This window comes from Oryzias latipes, chromosome 11 (assembly GCF_053564925.1).
Source record: "Oryzias latipes strain Hd-rR chromosome 11, Olatipes_Hd-rR_3.1".
In the NCBI taxonomy this organism is placed as follows: Eukaryota; Metazoa; Chordata; class Actinopteri; order Beloniformes; family Adrianichthyidae; genus Oryzias; species Oryzias latipes.
Genome location: NC_136247.1, coordinates 24,291,297 through 24,313,198, shown reverse-complemented (window position 1 = coordinate 24,313,198; position 21,902 = coordinate 24,291,297). Strand labels below are relative to the sequence as shown.

The 21,902-nt window shown below is 43.8% G+C and overlaps 1 protein-coding gene across 4 annotated transcripts; it reads left to right on the top strand.

Annotated features, from left to right (window-relative positions):
- Window positions 1–1,741: 1,741 nt before the first annotated feature.
- On the top strand, window positions 1,742–21,832 carry prrc2a (proline-rich coiled-coil 2A). Of its 4 annotated transcripts, none has more exons than XM_020707049.3 (17): window positions 1,775–1,924; window positions 6,528–6,679; window positions 7,476–7,653; window positions 7,760–7,856; window positions 7,940–8,021; window positions 8,101–8,244; window positions 9,096–9,337; window positions 9,424–9,515; window positions 9,611–9,762; window positions 10,232–10,334; window positions 10,449–10,638; window positions 10,802–10,894; window positions 11,114–11,633; window positions 12,646–12,902; window positions 13,078–13,369; window positions 13,774–13,990; window positions 16,490–21,832. In XM_020707049.3, exons 2-17 carry the CDS (start codon window positions 6,565–6,567, stop codon window positions 19,404–19,406), a joined length of 5,691 nt encoding a protein of 1,896 aa, XP_020562708.1. In that variant the 5' UTR covers window positions 1,775–1,924; window positions 6,528–6,564; the 3' UTR covers window positions 19,407–21,832. The 4 variants fall into 4 exon arrangements, with proteins under 4 accessions (XP_011479024.1, XP_020562708.1, XP_020562709.1 ...); XM_020707050.3 differs by having other exon boundaries at window positions 1,823–2,130; XM_011480722.4 differs by lacking the exon at window positions 10,802–10,894 and having other exon boundaries at window positions 1,742–1,924.
- Window positions 21,833–21,902: the final 70 nt, after the last annotated feature.

Genomic DNA, 21,902 nt, shown 5'->3' with positions numbered 1-21,902 from the left:
CTCCATATGAACAGATGGTCAGTTTTATAAATTATGCTGCTGCTGCTTATTGTAATGTAGAGGAACGTTGGTGCCTCACAATGTGTCCGTAAAAACTAAGCAGAACGTAGAACCACCTTCAAAAATGATATTAGGTTTTTTTTTAAAACAACATGGTGAACTATAAAAAACGAAAGTACATGATTTTTATTTTTTAGTTTTAGTATTTTTGTTTTGCTCTTTATTTGTGTCCTGCTGATTTAAAAAAACCTAACAGGTGACAATTGGTGCTTTTTTTTATGGACAAATAATTCAAATGTAATACATAATGTATTTGTCTGTTCAATTAGGAAGCAAAGTCCTACTTTGATGATTGCTCAGCTCTGTGTGCTGCACACCTATGGACTGCAGGATATTTAGCATGCAGAGGCTGGAGGTGACATCTAATGCTGCCCTCAGGGTTTTATTAAAAGGACCACAGTGGCGGAGCGTAAGTGAGATATTTGTTGGAGTTAACACTCCCCAAGCTCTTTTAAGGAATCCTATTTATGGGTTTATACGGCGTCTTTAATGCTTTGGAGATTCAAATCCTTCTAATCCGCACCAACATCAGGTGCAGCCCATATTTGTTTCCATTCCCCAATGTGGGGGTACTTGAGTGGATGCCGTAAGAGTTTACGTTTACAATTTACGCTTTCACTTTTAATTGAATTTTTCTATTTTTGTTTTTTATTGTGTTTTGTTGACATTTGGACCTCAAATCTATACTAAAAATGAATAAAAATAAGAACGAATTCTGTTCAACTCATGAATTTATACAAATACACAACATTTATGTTGTAATTTTCATTTAAAAATAAACTTATCTATAATGAATCTTGTTCAGATTTATGTTTTAGTGAAACCGAATTACTATTTTGGTTCCATGAGTTTTAATTAAAGTGTACCCAGACATCACAAAGTACGTTTAACTCGACTCCAAGACAACAAAACAAGAACATTTTTGGATGTAATTGCTTTCCTTTAAAATGCTTATTACCACATTTTGTTCTTTAACATTTTTGTGACCCTAAAAGGGTTTAAATAGACTGGAAACTCTTTCGAACTTCACTGTAAAGTGTTTAAAGCTAAGTTATCATCAGGTGGTTTTAAATCGGAGCTTTAAAGAACCGAGGAAGTCCTCAATTGACCATGTCCATGGATTCATACTTGTTTCTATTTTCATCTCTTTGTTTTGATTTAAAAGGAAAGTAGTTTATTTTTTCTTTACTAAATCCCCTGTGAATGAATGCTGGATGCATTAAAAGAGGAATTCTGTGAAGTGAAAATAATCAATGTGGGTCATTAATCATTTATTAAGGCTATTGTAAAATAAATCAACAACAATGCTGCCACCCACTAAAATAGTTTAGTCCAAAAAATATATATTTTAAAGTGAAATATTATTTGAACCTCATTTTTATTATTTTTTTAAAGAAAGGGTAAATATGTATGCCAAACCGATTTTTTATTACTCTCCAACAAGTGTAATAACTGTACTTAATTAATTAATGTTTGGTTAAGTAAAATGTCCAATTTAATTGACAATTTAATTTTTATTTGTTGCAATGACAATACAGGTTTAATTCAAAATACAGATATTTTTAAAAACTAAACCACATTATTAAATCCAGCTATTTCAATTCTGAAATGTGTGAAGTTTTATAGCTCTTTTTCTAAACGTCTGCCAGTATTGTGAGCAATTCTTGGATTTGACGTTAGTTTGAATAAAAACGTTAAAAAGTGATGTTTTTTTGTCTTTTCTGTGAATGTTCCAAACGGCACCCATCTCCCGGAATCACCCACAGTAGCCGTTCACGGCTCTTTGGTGACGGATCGTGTCCTACATCAACAGTTTTCTTTATCCGTTTCGTTTCTTTTGGGGGAAAAAAGAAAACGAGTACAAGTAAGCGGAACTCGTCACCAACTTTGTCGTTTGTTTTTATTTCATTTTAAATGGTTGGTGAGAAACTCGTATCAAAGTTTGTGAGCTTTTCACGCCCGCCGGTGCCAGTCTGTTTGTGCTCGGCTTAGCTAGCTGCTAGCTAGGACGCGTAGCTTAGCTTACCTCACTCTGGGATTCAACCTCGAGACAAGTCGGGACGAGACCAGGTCAGTGGCCGGAGATTCGGCTCGCTTTAACAAAACCGAAAGCGACTGCATCCAACTAAAGGGAGAGGGACTAATTTGCGTTTCAAATCTCGGCTTTGGGTCAACCGAATCCAGTTTATATGGAATAACAGTCGAAGCAAGGGATAGGGTCTTGATTGTTGTTGTTAGCTCAGCTGATATGTGAGGTTACTGTGTTTAGCATGCTATCTTAAGGGTCTGCTGGTTTCTGTTATGTGTGTAAACTGTACATTTAAAATATAAACATGGCTATTTTTTGTATTTGACAGTAGTTGTGTTTTTATATCTGTTGTTGCGTTTTCTTTACTAATAATCGCGTTGTAGCTTCTAATAGCGGATGAGTTAGCTAAGCTAGCTGTGCAGTTTCTTGTAAAATTATATCTTAACTTTACCCTACAGTCATGGAAAAAAAAACGTTGTTTTTTTTTAAAATTACGAACACTTTAAGTGTTTGGATATTCACACAATCGAATGTTTCTACATCTGTTCGGACTGCTTTACGGTGGCTCCGTTAACGGGATTTCAGGCCTGTCCAGCGCCATTTTGTTTTGTTCTCCCAATTAACGCTATATTTCGCCTCGTCCCCCCCCCGCGCGCGTTTCATCATCAGTGAATACGCCGTGCCGGTTGACACGAGCGTCCCCCTCGTAATGTCGGTGTGTCAGTGAGACGGCGTGGAGCTGCAAAGTAGAAAGCTAAAGGCAGCGCAAGGTGTTGGATTGACATTATGAAACAGCATCGCAGTCCCCCTCCCAACGAGAACAGCGAGGCCTTGTGTGGCAGCCAGCTAGCCTGGGTTAGCTTCACCAAAACATGCTAATATCCACCGTTTATTCATCTCTGGTGACATAAACCGGCTTTAGAAAAGGCGGCTTTGTATCCAAGTTTGCTAGATGGTGTTAAAGCTACTTGTTGGGGCCTCTTTTGTGATGGACGCTGCTGCGGTGGAGCTGCTGCTCCCTAATCCCCACACATCATGTAGTTTACCAGCCATCCACGACCTAATTTTCTAATCTCATCTGTCGCTATTGAGCCACAGCTTCGGTGCCACTGCGCAAACCCCGACTTTTAAAGTGTTTTTTTCACCACCTTATCTTGAATATGTGTGTAGTTTTACTCTAACCTGTGCTGAGTTAAAGATACAAACATTTCTATCCTCTTTTTTTTTCATAATTCTGGTTTCAGATTACAGTCCTGTTTGATGATCTGAACAAAACAGAATTTAAATTTCAGGCTTTATTTTAAAGCCTTAAAATGGGATTTTATTGTTGAGAAACACGGTAATGAATTTATTTTGATTCTGTAAACACATCTATTTCTAATCAAGTAATGATTATAATGTAATAAAGAGGACTTGGATAGACTAAGAGGCAAACCCTTTAAATGTATGCTTTTTTTAAGTTTATGGAAAAATTGTCACAACTTGTAAGACATTTTGTGAAAAGTAATTCTGTTTGGAAGATCTGTATAGATTAAAACAACGATTCCCCACGATTTGCTTCTAATATCAATTATTGGGTTATTTTTTGGTTCAATTTAGATTTGTGTATTACTAAATGACAAAAAAATTAAAAATGCTTTTTTGCTAATAAGCCAGTAATAATGAAGAAAAACCTCTCACTTGTCTCATACTTAAGCCTGGTGTCATATAATAAATCCTTCTTAAATATATCACATTGTTTGGCCTTTTCTACGTACTGGTATGCAGTAGGGAAGCAACAATTTCCCCAGGATTGGTGTAAAATATGGATTGGTTTTAAACGGTGGCATTCCCAATTCATTCACTTAAGACATGTTGATGTTGATTTTGAAAAATTACAAATGTATGTTAATGATCAAACAGCAGTAGTTTCCTTATCTCCTAATGGTTTACGTTTAGCAATTTACTGATTACTCTATTACTGCAGTTCAGAATTGATTTGCAAAACATTTGTGGTGCAAAATGTTTGGCTTTGAGTTATGTATCTGTTTAATTAGAACTGTAATCCACATTTGTGTCTTGCACAGTTGCAATTTAACGTTAGTTGTGATAGGAGCTTGTGTGACGCACACAAACAATTCACATACTGGATTTATGGAATCTGCTATTTCTAACCGTAAAACAACTACATTTTTCTCCCATTTTTGCTGTGCTCTCTAATTGATTGTCTGATCATCTTTCAACAAAAGATTTGTGTTAATTCTATTAAAAGTCTTGGCAGATTGGTCTGTTTCAGGCTGCCTAATCACGCTGAATTGCACATATATCATCACCGTATGTTTTATTGATGCACAGTAAAACGAGTTAAAGCCAAAACCATGTTTGTTGCCATGGAGCTTCACCCAGACTCAAGCCAAGGCATGTAAGACTATAATTTATGATGTGTTGCTATAGAAACCAACATCCTGCTTTTCACTATCTAATGTACCTTTTTTTAAAAAAATTTGGGCCAGTCCTTTTTTACATCTATTTAAGATTATTATAGCGTAATGGTTGTCTTAAAAGAAAAAAGCAATGGCAGTAATTGGGTTTTAAATAGTTGTCTTTTTCATTCATAGCATTGTAAGCTTTATGCTTTTTACATTTGATCTTTTGTAGATATAATGATTCATTTCAACCGTTTGAACTAGGGATGTCCCAATCCAATCATGTGATTGGAAATCAGGCCCAATCACATGGTTTCAGACTTGATCGTGTTTGGATGTTGCATCCCAATGAGGGATTGGTTATTTATTTTCTTGTCATTACTATTATCAGCGCTATATATTTCAAGCTTTTTATTACAAATAAATACTCTACTAGAAGTCTGCGTATTGTGAACACATCACAACATTTTATTTAGGGGTGCAATGGATCACAAAACTCACGGTACAGATCGTGTCACAGTTCTAGAGTCACTGTTTGGTACATTTTTTGGATCATTAAAAAGGAAAAAACAACGAGACAAAATAACAAGAGAAAGGCCCACTAAATCTTTTTTTGGAAAGCTTTAAAACATATATTTAAGTAAGGGTTGATGGCAGACAAAGTGTGCATTATCAGAAATTAACGCACGGTGTGGAAGCCTGAACTGAACCGTCCGACGCGAAGCAGAGGATGATGTTTTCCGCAAAGTGCATTAATTCTGATAATACGCATTTCTAAGGCCATTAACCCGCTTATACCAAGTTTGTTTTAAAGACGCCAGCTCAGTGAAACCGAACATTTAAGCTATTTGACCGGAACTTGATTTTTCGGCGTGGGTTATCACTTTTTAAATCAACACCCAGTAGCCAATCAGGCTCAAGAATTCACCCGGACCATGGTATAATAAAAGTACTTCAACACATATCTATATATATCAGAATCAGAAATACTTTATTGATCCCACACGTGGTAAAAATTTGTTTGTCACCATAGCAACTGACAGCAGCGGGAAAAAAAGACTTGAAACATTGAATGATATAAAAGAGACAAGAACAAAGAAAATTTAGCATAAATGCAAACATCAAGGTAGTATAATATAAAAAGCTATTTACAGAACAGTGCATATATACAAACTCATTGAAATTTTTGCTCCTATAGGCCTATTTACAAAATTAAAACACGAATTACATCTTTTGAATCTAAATTCCTATGTATAAAAAATACTCAATATGCATAATAAACACAGTACATTATGGTGCATTGAATCTAAATAAAAAAGTAAGAGAAGCAGGAGATGTCAGAATGTTGTGGGACACGTGTGTGCCAAACAGTGCTAGTTATCTGCACGGTCACAGATCAACCATGATCCATTGCACCGCTAATTGACGCAATGGCAGACGCAAAAATGACTTTTGAAAAAGATCGTATATATGACGTAGAAAATACGCTGGGTGGGCTATAAGCTCCCATCTCCGCTCCATTCTGATGCATCCACTTGCAGACAAATAGATCCAAGAACGTCTTTGTCTGAGCTGGAATCTGGATCAAAGCTGTACGGCTGGATAGATCCAATATTGCTCACCATTTTTGCTGCACCTGTAATGTTAGATTGGGGATGTTAGAGGCTGTAAGCTAGTGGGAGAGAGTGTAAACAGAGAGCTCTCAGTTATGGATGATGTGAAAGGGAGGGCAGGGATTGGCAGCTCTGCACCAACGGTCCCGCCCGCAAATTTCGAATGAACTCCTGCTGCTCTGCAGAAACCCTTTAAAGCGACAGTTTTTTTTAAAGCTAAAAAGACCACTGGAAACACTTTGAAAACAGATCAAAGGGGGCTTTAGCAGTCCATCAATATGTGACGTGGCTATAACTGAGTCATCCGGACATGACCGTGTTGTTTGCCACCCTATATGCACACAGTAACTGACCAAATGCAACTTCATTTAAAAGACATAACAGGTTTTAACATAATGGCTCATGCTTTTTTTCTGTCAGTCTCAGGGTTCACCATACTCAATGAGCGGACAGCGCAATGTCAGAGCGCTCTGGGCAAACTGCAAAGGGGAAGGAAGGCAAAACCAAGTATGCGTCTCTCAACTTGTTTGATACATACAAAGGAAAGAGCCTTGAAACACAAAAGCCTGTTGGTGAGTATTTTGGTTTTCCCATAAGCTTGTGATGCGTTCATCTCTTCTTATTTCAGAAAAGCCCTGGGATAAATACAGAAATGTATGGAAAAGTCAAGTTTTATTAGTGAAAAACCTGCCAATAGAACTAATAGAATTTGGTGAAGGTTCCTTACATTCAGTTGTGGTATTCTGCCCATTTAAGTGTAAATTATTGCTTGTAGTTAGCTTTAAACGCTGATATTTGGGTGTATTCCAATTGCTAATTAGAAATATGTCTTAAATTTTTTTATAGTTTTCCCCGCAAATAAATACGAGTTTAACAACAGCTGAACTGTTCTTATTTCTAGACCATATGTCATCATAACAATAAGACTAGAATTACTCATTTTAAGAGAAATTTGCCCTAAAATTACATGTAAATGTATGTCAAATTTCAATCTTCTGTCCTGCTCTGGTTTAAATGCATTTTTACTTTGTTATGAGTCAAATAAAACTTCCCAGTTTCTCCAAATGAAGCAAATCTATTTCTTGAAACAAGACCACTTAGCATACATGATCACTTTTGCATAAAAGAGGGAAAAAACTGGTGTTATTAGGGATCGTTGGAATAAGATGTTTTAAAGATTTCAATAAGATTTTCAAGTCTAAAATAAGTCTTTACATTTTATTGAACAGTTATTAGTAAGCCTGTATTGCATCGTTATTTGACCTAGGAAGTAGAACAGCAATACTTGCTGATATTTTTTTGTGTGTTATGCAGTGAGTACAGGGTTTTCCTGTTTCTTCTGATCCGTTTTTGTTTTTCTTGCATCAGTCACCCCCCGCCATGGCCTGCAGTCTCTTGGTAAAGTTGCCGCTGCACGGCGAATGCCGCCCCCTGCTAACCTGCCCAGTCTAAAGGCAGAGAACAAAGGCAACGATCCCAACGTCTCGCTCGTTCCCAAAGACGGCACAGGATGGGCAAGCAAACCGGAACCAGCAGACCCAAAGAGGTAGCAGCGTGCAGCATGCAGGACGGCGCCATATTTGGACCTGTCATTCATACCAATTCTAGTTTTGTTTTGGTCTCACATTTGGGGTGCTTTGTGTCTTTCTTAGTACCGATGCATCGTCAGCACAGCAGCCGGATTCGCAGCAGTCTGCGGCTTCACAGACACCTGCACCGACCCGCCCGAAAACCCCTCCAGCTTCAGAGGTACCCTAAGCTTTAGAATGAAAGCCAAGTTTACTGTTGAATATTTTTGGTTAAAAGTGGCACTAATGATCAACATAATTCAGGTGCCGGCCCCAGTTTCAACCCAGGCCGTAGGGGCAAGGTCATGGGCACAAGCCAGTGTTACACATGGAACACAAGGGGATGGTGAGCCCTCCTTTTCACGGTTTTATGCACGTTTTCATTTTGTCCTGTGCTTATGGCTTTATTCGCTCTATGCTTACAGGTGGAAAGGGATTAAACCTACCATCGCCATTCTCTCGCGAGGAATTTCCTACCCTGCAGGCGGCTGGAGACCAGGACAAAGCTGGCAGAGAACAGGCCACTGCAGATCAGTGGTATGGGCCCGGACCAAGCCTCCGCCCCCAGAGTGAGTTACCCCTGCTAGGCCTGCAACCCCCTGTCGACTTTAGCAAAGGTTACGTAAAAAGAGGGGAATGCAGTTCTGATTTGACTGTTTGACGGCAAATGATTCAGCCGCATTTTAAGAACATAACAGGCTAACATACTAGGAAGTATGGACCATAAACGTACTTCCTCCCCAAACTTTGTTTTTACACAACACTTTAGCACTGACATTAACTCATGTTTTCCTCGAAACAGCATAAAGTTCAGTTAAAACCAACACGGAGGAGAAGCTGGTTATTTTCCTCCTGAACTTTATGATATTTTTCGTGTTTGTATCAAAACAATAACAAAAACATCCCCCTAATTTTATCTTAATTTCTCCGTCTTCGGGCTAAAGCGGGAAAGAAAGTCATTAGACTAGGTCACAGAGAGACAGAAGTACCGCTGAAAGCGTCCGTCATTCAGACGCAGATCCTGCAGTAGATGGTGAAGCTCACCGTACATGGAGAATCTCTGAATGATCCCATGAATCCAGACATGGAGACGGGATTACAGACGCCTTTGTAGAGACAAATAATCTTTGGAGCAAAAGAATTTTGACTGATTTTATTAAAAAAATGTGCTTATTTCTGGGTCCTAGGTTGGAATGAGACAATTGCAAGCTATAAAATCTAAATATCCTAAGTCAGTGTTTATAAAAGCTGACCATTCCTTTCCAAAGTTGAGGAATCTTCAGAATTAAATGTGAAAACAGAAAAAAATAAAATCATATCATCCTGGGATTTGAACCAGTCACTTAAAGGCCCACATCACTAAGCGTCAGACCAAATGCCTGCCTCTTTTCTCACATCTCTTCCCTCAATTTTTCCACAGACGTTACAAGTTGGCGGGATGGTGGGGGCCGAGCCCTGGCGCCCACCATGCCTGGGGAGGGGGCAGTCGAGGGTGGCACAGGTGGAGCTCTGGTGATGGATGGGGCAGCCGGTGTCCCCCCACAAAACCCCCAGAACCACGGGCCACCTAGGAATCCTCCTGCAGGCAGTCCCGCCTTGCCCCTGCCCCAACCCCCCGTGGGGCCCGGGTTTCCTCCTTATCGAGGGATCATGCCTCCCTTTGTAGGTGTTCTTATACGTTAAATTCTAGCTATGCTGGCGTAAATAAATCTTTATATAAATATTTTTTCCCCTCTTTTTCTCTTTAGATGTATTCTCCCTATCTGCCCTTCCCAGCGGCCCCTTTCGGCCCTCAGGGACCCTACAGGTATCCGGCACCTGGGGAAGGGCCTGGTCCAAGGTTATTTTTGCTTTTTTTTCTTCCAATTTGGTATTAATCTGACAAAACCTCATATCTCTATTAAAAAATAACTTTTCTTTTATTTATTTTCTTAGGTTCCCACGTGGCCCAGGTGGTTCTGACAACCGGAGTCAAGGCAACCCTCGGGATTTAGGTGGAGAGGTGGTGAAACGGCCCTCCATCCTGAAACAGGATGACCTGAAGGAGCTTGATGAGCTGGACCACGACGGGGATGAGGGTTGGGCAGGTGCACGAAGAACTGGTTCTCACGTGAACATTTAGCATCAATATCTGACAGACGCTGGTTTCAAAGCGTTCTATTTGGTTGAGTTTTTGAATTTGTTTTTTTCTGTACCATCTTTTATGTGTTTTCTATTCTAGCATGTAGTTTCTACCTCCTAAAATCCGTTTTATTTTTTCCACAACTGCAAAAGGAAGCTAGGGCACGTTTAAAATCTGCCATATTTATGTCCTGCAGCTGTCCTGGAGTGAAGGACCAAATGATTTTTGGGATTCTTTTTTTTTTTTTTTACTGCAGCTTTGAGCAGTAATGTTATCACCGCCACTAAACTAACAAAAATTTGCACGCACCCAGTATCTGACATAGTGAAATGATATCAGAAGTGCACAACTTGTTTTCTGGATCCTTTTCTGTAAATGCAAGAGCCAAAGGAAATCATTTTGTGGAGTCTAAAATCTTCCGTCTTGTATTTAAGGAGCGCATGAGGAGATCGATTACTCTGCAAAGCTGAAGTTCAGCGACGATGAGGGTGAGGAAGAAGGAGAAGAAGAGAGGACTGAGAGCAAGAATGACTCGCGGTAAGGAAGCAAGAGGATGTCAAAGTAAACTGTATCTCCTTGTATTGACTTTTGGAGTATAAATAGACAGCCGAGTACAAATAACGTTTTTGCTTTCTTCAATTTCGCTTTCAGGGAGCCACATAGGTCTCAGGATGGCGGCCCTGCAGCATCTTACCCTCAAGCCTCAGAACGTGGTGGTGATTCCCGCCGCACTCCTCCCTCCAATGCGGACAATGGCCACCAACCCCCCTCCAGCAAGCCAGGATGGGCCGAGGAGGGAGGAGCGAGTTGGGGAAGCCAGGGACCGCCAGCCAATTATCAGGTAGTCAGCTAAGTGACACGTATGGAAAGACAGCAATGTCTGAGCAGGGACAAGTCTGCCGTCACCATGGAGACGAGTATTTACTGTTGGCAGTTCTGTTAGTGCTTGGTTGTGTCAGTGTAGAGAACTGGTGGACCATGGCTAACCGCGTCTGCCTGTACAGGGGCGCAGGCCTGGATTGGGTGGTCCCCGGGAGCAGCCCTCCCCCCCACCAGGGCCGCTCCTTGGACAAGGCGCCTACTGCTTTTATCGGCAGGTAGACAATCAAATAGGGTCTCACAGATGAGTCATCTCCACCATGACCATAAGCTGTCGTTGATGGCTCGTTTTCAAAATCATCTTTAGTTCAAGTTTCCTTTTTTTTTTTTTTTTCCAAATTTTACAGTTTTTGTGATCATTCTCAGAATAAGTGACCTCACCATCTATTCTAGTTACAAGTGTAGCATGAATCCTAAATGTGATTTTAACACTGTAGGAACGCTCAGTTAGTCAGGGTGCACCTCCTGGTCCGGGGAAACCTGCCCAGCATCAGCCAGCAGGAGGTGGCCCCACCCCTCCTGCCCAGCCAGGAACCCAGGGAGAGGACGAGGACGAAACTTGGCGTCAGCGCAGGAAGCAGTCGTCCTCCGAGATCTCTGCAGCCGTGGAGCGGGCGCGGCGCCGCCGTGAGGAGGAGGAGCGTAGGATGGAGGAGGAGCGACGTGCAGCCTGCGCTGAGAAGCTGAAAAGGTTGGACGAGAAGCAGCAACAACAGCAGGGTAGCAGCGCAACGGGTGGCAACAGTAAGCCCCCCAGCCTTGACGGGAACTCTGCAGCTGCGACAGTGGGCAGCCCTAGTCCGTCTGTCTCGGCGTCGTCCCCAAACATCAGCCAGCCTTCCTCCCCGTGCGTGGACCCCGAAGAGCCTCCAGTTGTCGCAGCCCCACCTGGACCTGGCACTGCGGCACATGAACGCCAGCGAGCTAGCAGCAACAGCAGCTACGACTCCGGTGCAGGTGAGATGTTCCGATGCAGAGTTCCCTTCAATTCATTCAATTCACTTCAATCGATCACCGTATTTATTCGTAGAGCACCTGACATCGGCTTGTTTAGAACACAAGGTACTAGGCAGAAAAAACAGAGGTTAAAACAATGAGAACTTATAAAACACAATTGTCTAAAACCAACAATTGGCAGGAAACAATGTGGCTAATGAGTTGTTGCACAGATCAGGACCGCAATACTGGAATGAGGCCGTTCCGTGAGTCCTAGTTCTTATTGTGGGTATAGATAAGAGAGCAGAGCTCAGAGATCTGACGAATAAGAATTAGGATGGTGCTTCCCAACCCGGTACCATTCCATATGACAGTTGGTACCAGGCCGCACAGATAATAAACATAACCTGCATTTTTTCAGTTTATCTATAATCAGATTTTGAAGGAAGTTTTATTTTGGAAAACTGCTGGGTTCCCACCACATCTGACCCATTCTTGACGCATGTCAAGTCGCTCGGTCACGTGTCAAAAAAATCATCTGCTGCTTTCTTAAAGCAGCTGCACTGTTAAACATAACAAAGACAAATGAACATATTCAGAAAGTGTGTTTTGGCGGAAAAGATCCAGAGAGGAAACAGGAGAACTTTAAAGGTAAAAGAAAGTTGCATTTAACAGACAAAAAACTATATAGATTCATTGTGACGGTTGTTCCCACAGACCATAATAATAATGCAGCATAATAATCAAACCGGCTGTCTAATGTTACAAGGATGCTGCTATTAAAGTTGTTCAAACGGTGGATTATTTTTACGATTATATTCATGAAATACCAGTTTTGGTGACCGTTTATGTTTTTATTTTTCACATCGTAAAAGTCAGATGAGGCTGAAGTTGGCGTCTGATTTCTTATTTTCTTTTTTTTTCTTTCTTTTTTTAGAGTGTTTTCTAAAAGCTTTTTTTAAACTGTATTTCATTTTTTTTAATGAAATCAAAGTGTCTAATTTGAACTTTTGACTTTGAATTTTTGCTTCAGATGCTCAACAATGTGCTCAATCGGCTGTGCAAAAGCCCCAGCAGTCCATCCTCGACGTACCATTAACAGGGGAGAGCAAGGAAGAGTCCGTGGTCAGTCCTCACGTACGCTCAGCGGGTGTGGCTGAGAGAGGAGTCGACCCTGTGAAATCTGAGAACATTGGTGGAGGTGCAGGCCGTCAAACTGGTGGTCCTCCAGGCCAGGGTTACTCAAAGTACCAAAAGTCTCTTCCACCTCGCTTCCAGAGGCAGCAGCAAGTAAGGATGTTTACGTCCCTCATTGTCAGCGTAAATTTAGCAAGTAACAAATCAGAATTTAAGTCCACAAGAAAAGAAAAATGTCCGACACGAATTTGTTGGAGCCGTTGATGCTGACGCAACTGAATGACCGTTCATTTCGGATCCTTGACGCTGCACTTTCCCTTGTTTTCAGGAGCAGCTCCTAAAGCAGCAGCAGCAGTGGCAGCAGCAGCAGCAACACAGCCAGGCGTCCCAAAGCCAGCTGTCCCCTCAAACCCAGGCTGCTTCACCGGGTTCGGCCCCCCAACCGGGGCCTGGACCTAAGCAGGGCGGACCTATGTATCAGCCCGGCAACATGGTCCGGCCTCAGCCTTTGCCGTTGAACTTTGACCCTCGCTGGATGATGATGCCCTACATGGACCCTCGCATGATGCAGGGCCGCCCTCCACCCATGGAGTATTACTCGGCTGGCATGCACCCATCTGGTTAGTGGATGTAAAATGAAAAAAATAGATTGCCACACTGAAAGACAGTAATGATAGTTGAAGTCTGTCGGGTTATTTCGGGCGGCTGCGGTGCAGTGGTAGGGCGGTCGACCTCTGATCTGTATATTGCAGGTTCGATTCCCGCCTTGCTCGCCTGTGTGTTAAAATGTCCTTGGGCAAGACACTGAACCCCAGGCTCTGGTGGAAGGTTGGCGTCAGTGTTCGGCAGCTGAGGCGGTGCCAGTGTGTGTGAATGGGTGAATGGGCCAATGGCTGTAAAGCGCTTTGGGCCTTCGAGGAGGGTAGAAAAGCGCTATATAAGGATACGCCAATTACCATTTCATTCAACAAAAAGCTGCTTATATCTTGTAGAACATTTTACCTAAAAGAAATGACTTTTGCAGGGCTTATTGGACGAGAGCGGTCAGATTCAGGAGGATCCGACCCCTTCGACAGGCAACAACAGCATCCAGGACATCAACACCGCGGGACTCCACCTATGGATCCTAAACTGGCCTGGGGACCAGAAGTGTTCCCCAGTGGAGGGGAGGGCCGTGGTCTGACCTCTCCTCACAGACAGAAGCAGGCATTGGAAGATGAGGAAGTGACCAAGGGGACCAGGTATCAAAACCTTCGTGATTTACTTTGGGTTTCTACTTTCTTCTCTTTGATGCTTTTATATTCCTTAAAGCCTGTCACTGCACTTCTGAGACTTTGATTTTATTTACAGTTCTTGCAAGATTTTAGGTTTTGTATTCAGACCTTTAAAAAAAGTCTCAAATCTATAATAAATTTGATTTAATTGGTCTACTATAAACTTGTTCCTTGTACCATTAAGTAACATGAGGCGGCTCAATATTATGTTGAAAGCTGGAACCTGAAATTCAAAACTTTGAAAGTCCCGTCAGATAAGATCACGGAACACTAGCAGACGCACTAACGTGTTCAAATTTACAAAAAGTTCATTATCTACACCTTTTCACTTCACCTTTGGACTGTTGTGGTGTTGAAACGAGATAAGTGAGAATGGAAAGTGCCACGGCGGAGGTTTCCTTATCCTTTAGCACCAGAGATTTAGCACCAGTGTTAACTAGGCCTGTGGATCGTCACTCAGGTGGCAATTCAGTTCACAAATCAAGGTCAGCCACTCACAGATCACGATTCTTACAATTCAGTATATGATGTTTGAATGGTTGCTAATATGTATTTAATAAGCGTCATTTATACCTTTTATTTAGAACAAGAACTCACAATCGATAAACCACAATAAAGACAAAGAATTTTGAAAAAGAATATTTATTGCTTTAAACAACTCAAAATTTTTTCCGTCAACTTCCTGGTTAGCATCAGCAGTAAGCAAAATATAAAAATCACTGTTGTTTTGGACCATTTAACAACAAATCCTGAGAATGTTCTCCACAGTTTTTCCATCCTCAAAGTTTAACTGACTACAGTTCCAGTAGATCGACGACAGAAGATATATTCTTAAAAGATGACACAGCAGGTCCTCAATAGAAATGGAACAACTAGACAACACGCACAGTCCACAGTCCTGACAACAGAGAACATGTGTAATAATAAACAGACTTTTTCATCTTTAGTGCAAAAACTCCAGACTTTACAGACTGTTTCCAACACGGATTCTCCACCATGCTAGCAGACAGTCTCATGATTTTTATAATATTATTACATATTTGTCTTATGATTTGTTCAAATATATTTAATACAAAATCATTTTTTCAAAACTTATTTCAGTAAACGTAACTTTTTTCATTGACACAAACACTTGATAGCTACCTTTACTTTAAAAATAAGAGCCTTCACCGACACTTTACTTTGAAGGTTTATTTCCTTCTTGTGACAGCAGCACATTCCGTTTGTTTTATTTTTATGCTTAAAATCCAACATTATTCTGCAATTTTAAATACCTCATGTTAGGGCTGCACGATATGAGGAAAACTTGCGATATGCAATATTAGTGATCAATATTGCGATAACGATAAATTTGCGGTAAATAAACAAATAGAAAAATAAACAAAAACATCATTCCCATTTCATTGCAACAGTTTAAAAATTATACTCCAAATGACCCTCATCGACATGGGGGACAAACATCAGGGTGGCTAATCCTGGTCCTCAAGAGCCTCAACCCTGTCTGTTTTCCAATTCTCCCTAGACTGCTCGATAATGATAACCAAAATCAGGTGTGTTCAGTCAATCAGGATGTGAAATCACTTGAGTCAGCCAATCAACAGCAAGCTGGTTAAGGAGAGCTGGAAAACAGGCAGGGTTGAGGCTCTTCAGGACCAGGGTTAACATAATAGGCCTCCATCTGATTGGTCAACAATGGGAAGGCGTCCATCTGATTGGTCAAAGCATAAAGGGATTTATTTGATTCGTTAAATGCTTCAAGCTGCTAGAAGATTGTTTTAACACATTTTGGGTCTGCGATTTATTGCGATATTCGCCGTCTTTTGCGATATGCATATTGCAGAGCTGGATATTGCGATAACAATAAATTTGCGGTATATTGTGCAGGCCTACCTCATGTGTATTTTTACTCCACCGTATTTATAGAGGAAAAAAATCAGCGGTCACGAAACCTCGTACTGAAGTTTTTGGAAACAGATTGCGAGTATTCGGATACTTGTTTCAGCCCCAGTGTTGGGGTTCATTGACTTACCGGAACCCTTCGACCGTCTGTGCAACGAACACAATTCTGAAGCAGTGAAAATCAGCTTTAAGCTAATATGCAACGCTTAAGGTTATGTGACGTCATTGGAATTATGTTAAACGGTTGAAGAGTCATGGTCGTTGAAAGAATGTGTGTACTTATGTTATCGCTTGCGAACTCTCTAGTGGTTAAGGGTTAAGGCGAAACATCAAATGGTTCCATTCAAACATTCCAGGTCGTCTATTTCTGTTCAGATCTGAACAATAAAACTATTCTATCTTCATTGTTTTGTAATGATTACCTATAAAAGTGACAGCAGACTATATTTAAGGGTTTTTCTTTTATAAAAGAGTCTCATGGAGTCATGTTTAACCTTTAGATGTCCGTCTGTAATGTCAGCAGTGGCTTAAGCGCTACCATCTGGGTTTTTTTTCTGTTTGCCGTAGGAGTGACACGCCTCCACATCGCCTGCGAGAAGGTGGACTGGCTCCGGTCCAGCAGCCCAGCTCTTCGTCTGGGACCTCTAACCAAACCCCCCCTCCTGCCAGCGCCCAGGGAGGCAGCCACCACGCTCACCACTACATGAGCGGAAGGGGAAGTTACAGCAACTTCCCCGACCAGGGCGCAAGGATCCCACCCCATCAGCAGCAGCAGAGGGGGGAGGAACGGGGAAGCCAGCCGCAAAGCTACACCCAGCAGGATGACGGGCCTACAAGAGGATCTCAGCAAGGTCAAATATGGGGCGCCACGCACTATGACCACAACGGTCGAGCCAACGGCCCTTCTGTGGAGAGCAACTCTCACCATCACCAACATCATGGCCACCACCCTCCACAGACTCACTTCCCCCTTCACCCGAATAAGGCAGAACACGGGCGCGACAGGGCGGGCGAGGTCCCCACTAAGAAGGCCACCTCTTCCCCCCCCTTACACCAGCCTTCTTTGTCGTCTTCTTGCTCCTCTTCGTCCGCATCTTCTGCAAGGGACGATGGGAACGCCAAAGCGGCTCAGCATAAACACCCAGCGCAGCGGGACGGGGACTCCGAGAAACAGAACAACGGCAACTCCGGAATCAGCCACGTGAAACTGGAGAAGATGGGCCCTCCTTATACTCCCCATCCCTCTGGTCCACTTCTTCCTCAGCCACAGCAACATCCGAAAGCAAACCAAAGAGGGGGACGGGAGCACAAAACGGAGACCCAGTGGGGGCCAAGGCCTGGAAGCAGCCATGTGGGTGGGGGGTCATCTCATGGTCGCAGAGCCAACAATGCAGGAGGTGCTAATAACCACCGCGGGGGGGAGGACAGTACTCCATCCGACCACAAACCCTCCAACCAGGCCGGAAGCAACAACCCCAACAAGAGGGCTGGTCCAATCAAAAAGCCAGTGCTGAAGGAGTTCCGGAAGGAACGAGGGGACAGCGACGGTGGAGGAAAAATAGGCGCAGGCTTCGGAAAAGACAAAGACCAAGATGGTGGTCAGCCCGCCCCCGGAAAACCGGAAGTCACCTTCCAGAACACCTCAGCCCCCTCGAAAGATGAGCCCAACCAGGCTAAAAAACCCAGGAACGGAGGAAAAGAACGATCGTCAGGCGGAGGAGTGCCTGCGAGAGGGCCCAAAGATGGAGACGCCATCCCATCTGCATTTTTAGGGCCCTCTGCAAAGAAGGACAGAGATCGCTCCTTTGAACAAGGAGGCGGCAACTTTCACCACGGAATGTCTGCCAAGAATGGCAGAGGAGGTCGAGGGCGTGGTGGAGAGTTTTATGGGCGTGGCCGCGGCTACCGGGGCGCCTTTGCAGCCAGCGCTGGTCCCACCGTTGGCGGTCGGGGCAGAATGGGAGGCAGAAGCGGTAGAGACTACCGCTCATCGGTTGTTGTTGGCCACCACCAGGAGCTGAAGGGTGACGGAGCTGCTGGCAGGCATGTGCAGGATCGCTCCCAGCACAACCCGGCCAGAGCCAGGAACCGCAGCGAAACGCGGAGCGAGGGCTCGGAATACGAGGAGATCCCCAAGAGGAGGAGGGAGAGGGGCTCAGAGACCGGAAGTGAGAGCGGCACCAGCGACCTCGCCCCCTCAGACAAGGAAGACAACAAGAAACGCAACGCCAAGAGCGGCTCTGAAAATGCTGGCGCCGTGGGAAACGTTTCATCTGCACCATCCAGAGGTTCTCAGGCACGTGTCTTCACCCCCAGGGGCGTGCCCTCTAGGAGGGGAAGAGGAGGGGGAGGTGGTGGAGGAGGAGGGAACATGTACAGAAACAGTGGCAACCTCGGAGGACCAGCTGGAGGAAATCGAGTCGGACCGGGGCCGGGTCCTAACGGCGGGTCTACCAAGTCGTCAAATTTAGGCCGAAAACAGCAAGGCCCGCCCCCCATTCCTGCGCCTAAAGACTCGGGCCGGGGGGGGAGTGCAGGGGAGAAAAAGGAAAAGGTAGCTGATGGAGGTCCAGCTCACAATCAGGGGACCAACCCCCCTCAGGCATCTGTACCGGCCCCCGCACCTCAGAGTTCCACTGAAAACGGAGGGGTCCTAACCAAAAACGCTTCCGGCAACTCTGCCCCCAGCCCCCTCGGAGGGCTGAACGCTCCCCCTCTCGCTAACAACCGTGGAGTTGAGCGACCCCCCAGACGTCGGCGTCACGGACGTTCTCAACACCAGCAGGACAAGCCCCCCCGCTTCCGCAAACTGAAGGAGAGGGAGAACGCCGCCCGCATCAATGGCGGCGTTGGGGTCATCAGCGGGGGGAGGTCGTTGTCTCCTTCCCTGAATTCAGTGCAGGACGGCAGCGAAGCTCAAGTCCCGCCTTCCGTTACAGGAAACGCCCAAAATGCCACCCAGAGCACCACACTAACCACCAACAGTAACAGCGGCGGCGGCGGCCACCTCAACAATGCAAACAGCCACCACCATCACCACTACAACCAGAGCAGCGCAGGTCCAACTCACCCCCAGCACCACCACAACCACGGCGCCAAGTCTCCCGATTTCACCAACCAGAACTCCGACCAGGCCAACGAGGAGTGGGAGACCGCCTCCGAGAGCAGTGACTTCACGGAGTTCAGAGACAGGGAGGGCGGAGGGGGAGGGAAGCATTACCACCACCACCCCGGCGGCAGAGGAGGTGGCGTCGCCGGAGACCTCATCGAGCGTGACGTGACGGGCAAAGAGCCCAACAAACGAAGCTTCTCCAGCCAGCGTCCCGGGATGGACCGCCAGCACCGGAGGGTCAACGCTGGAGGAGGAGGAGGAGGCAGAGGCCCCCGCGGCCCACCCGGCGGCGGCCCCGGGGGGCAAGGAAACGGAGGCGGCAATCGCGGAGAGAGGCGCGGCAACTGGCCTTCTCCAAAAAACAGGAAGTGATTTGATTGGAGTATTAAAGATTTTAGTAAAAAACCCACCCACTTTGTTCCCGCCATCTCCCCTGTTTTTCTCTTTTGATCATTATGTCATGGCTTATCCGTTTGCATTTACATCGTTAGTGCATCACCGTATAAGGAGATGGTATTCACTCCAGTGCCCCCCATCCTAGTCACCCCCCCCTGCATTATGTATTCTGTACCGTCCGTTATTATAAATGTACGTCTGTTTATTTATGCCCCCTTTTTTTTAAATGTTGCATCAGGAAACGGCCCCCGTTCCCATCAGACTTGCATGTGGTTGTGTAATGCAGGTGCACGTTTTGTTCTGAGAGACACAATGCTCCCACACACACACACACACACACACACACACCTGCATTTACAAGCACAAAAGCGTGAGATGCGTCAGAATCGGGGCTGACTTTTATATTTGTGTATACTTCTCTCACACTTAGGCCTTGGGTGATGTTCAGTAGTGGAGCCGCGCGCTTTCCCTCACCACGGGAAGAAATCCCGCAGCTTCATCCTTTTAGCGATATCATACCTGAAGATATTTGGTTTGTGTGATCTTTTGTTGTTGTTGTTGAATTTTTAATCCTTTAAGAAAGGCTAGGGAGTGTGTGTACGCATGTGCGATTGTGTGGGTTTTTTTCCCGTCATTTTTTTTTTGTATATTTCTCTCGTTATGGTCTCCTGCAGCGAGTATAATTACTGTGAGAAGACCCATGGAAGTACCGCAGCTCAGTTCTCACCTGTCTGTAACTTCAGCTCATAAAGACTGACTCGTTTTTTCCCCCCACCCAAAATTTCTTATCCTTTACTGACTCTTCTTTAGGTTTTGGTTGCTCCTCGTGTAGGAAGAAAGGCTTTTGAGGCCTCATCGTAGCATCTTCCCTCCTTGCAGAGCCAGAAATCCCAGGAATAATGGCTTCGATAGTGTGATTTATTTTAAAGTTCTTTAAAAGCCTCCCGTTTTCTGTGGCGACAGTCCATTTCAAATCAAAGTTTGTTTTTGTTGAATAAAATTGAGTCTGATAATGAAGGTCCTGATTTACCTTTTTTATTTTCTTTTTTTAGAATGCATCGTTAGTAATTGAGTATGTTATAATAAGCACTCCTTGTTGGTATATCAAACATTTTTGGTGGTTTTGAGACGTGCTGCAACAGGAAGGGTGCTCTGTTTGGGCCCAGAGTACATCATCAGTGTTGTTCCTTTGTTCACCCCCCCCCCCCCCCCCCCCCCCCCCCCCTTGCTGTCAGGCGTGGGCGGCACCCTGGCAGCACTGTAGGGCGACTTCCTCACACCAAGAAGGACTCGCCGTTGAGGAAGCGTGGATGAACGCAGGACAGCCTAACGTTTCAAAACGATGCCGAATCGACATTCTGCGGTTTACACGGTTTCTGAGATTTGACTGGCAACACACACAAAAAAAATCTGACTGGGAAGGAAAAAAAAAGCATCGCATGGATGTCGATGATCTTTCTAAGCAGTTTGTATCACAATGAAATAAGAACTTTCAACGGCATCCGAGGTGGAAATAGATCTTTTTTTTTTCTCCTGCGTCAATTCTGTCACTGCTGTAAGTTGGGGTTTGTTTACTGACAACAATTTGAAGATTGTCTCTGGGATGTTGCGAGTAGGGCATTCGATGATTTCTGTATGTTTGTGTTAACGTGGATGTGTGTTTTCTGGTGTCTGTTGTAGCTCGGGAAGGGGGTGGGGACCAGAGGATTTAACATTAAAAAGAAAAACGGCAAGCACTTTCTGCCTTGTTTGCCCGCGTGTGATCGAACTAATATAATTAAGACAATTCTACTGTTTCTTAAATACATTCACGTGTATACATTCAGCTGTGTGTATATGTTCATCATCCAAATGAGAAACCTGCAGTGGAGAACTTCTTTTGTGTAAATTAAGTATAGATTCTTCAGCAGGCAAATGAAGTTGGACTTATTCTTTTTGTTTTTCCCACTATGACTTCTTAGCATGATCACACCCATGGGTGCAGCTTGCATTGCCTGTTACTGGTTGATACATTGATAGCTTTACACTGGACTCCGGCTCAAGGAGTCCTCCACCTCTCCTCAAGTTTGATGTGTGCATTCATGTATGTACCCATGTTAAAAGATGAACACAAGTAGTGTATCACAGCAGAATCTCTCAACGATTGTATTACATTTCCAGCATTACTGAGGTACCTGGAGTGGTTCAGTTTTTAGCATTTATGGTTTTAGTAACGGAACCGTAATATACACACATGTATGTATATTGGTATGTATCTAAGGTTTGTCTACCCCAACTTACATTCCCACAAACAAATGTTGCCATTTTTAGTTCAAGGGAGCAATGTACAAGCAGAGAAGTGTCTTATAATAAAGTTATACAAAGAAGGCAAAGTTAAATAAACTACTTTGATTTAATGGAAATTTGTTGCTTGTGTCATTCTTGAAGTGTAGAATTTTTCTTTGTGTTTATTTGCTTGTTATTAAAGATGAA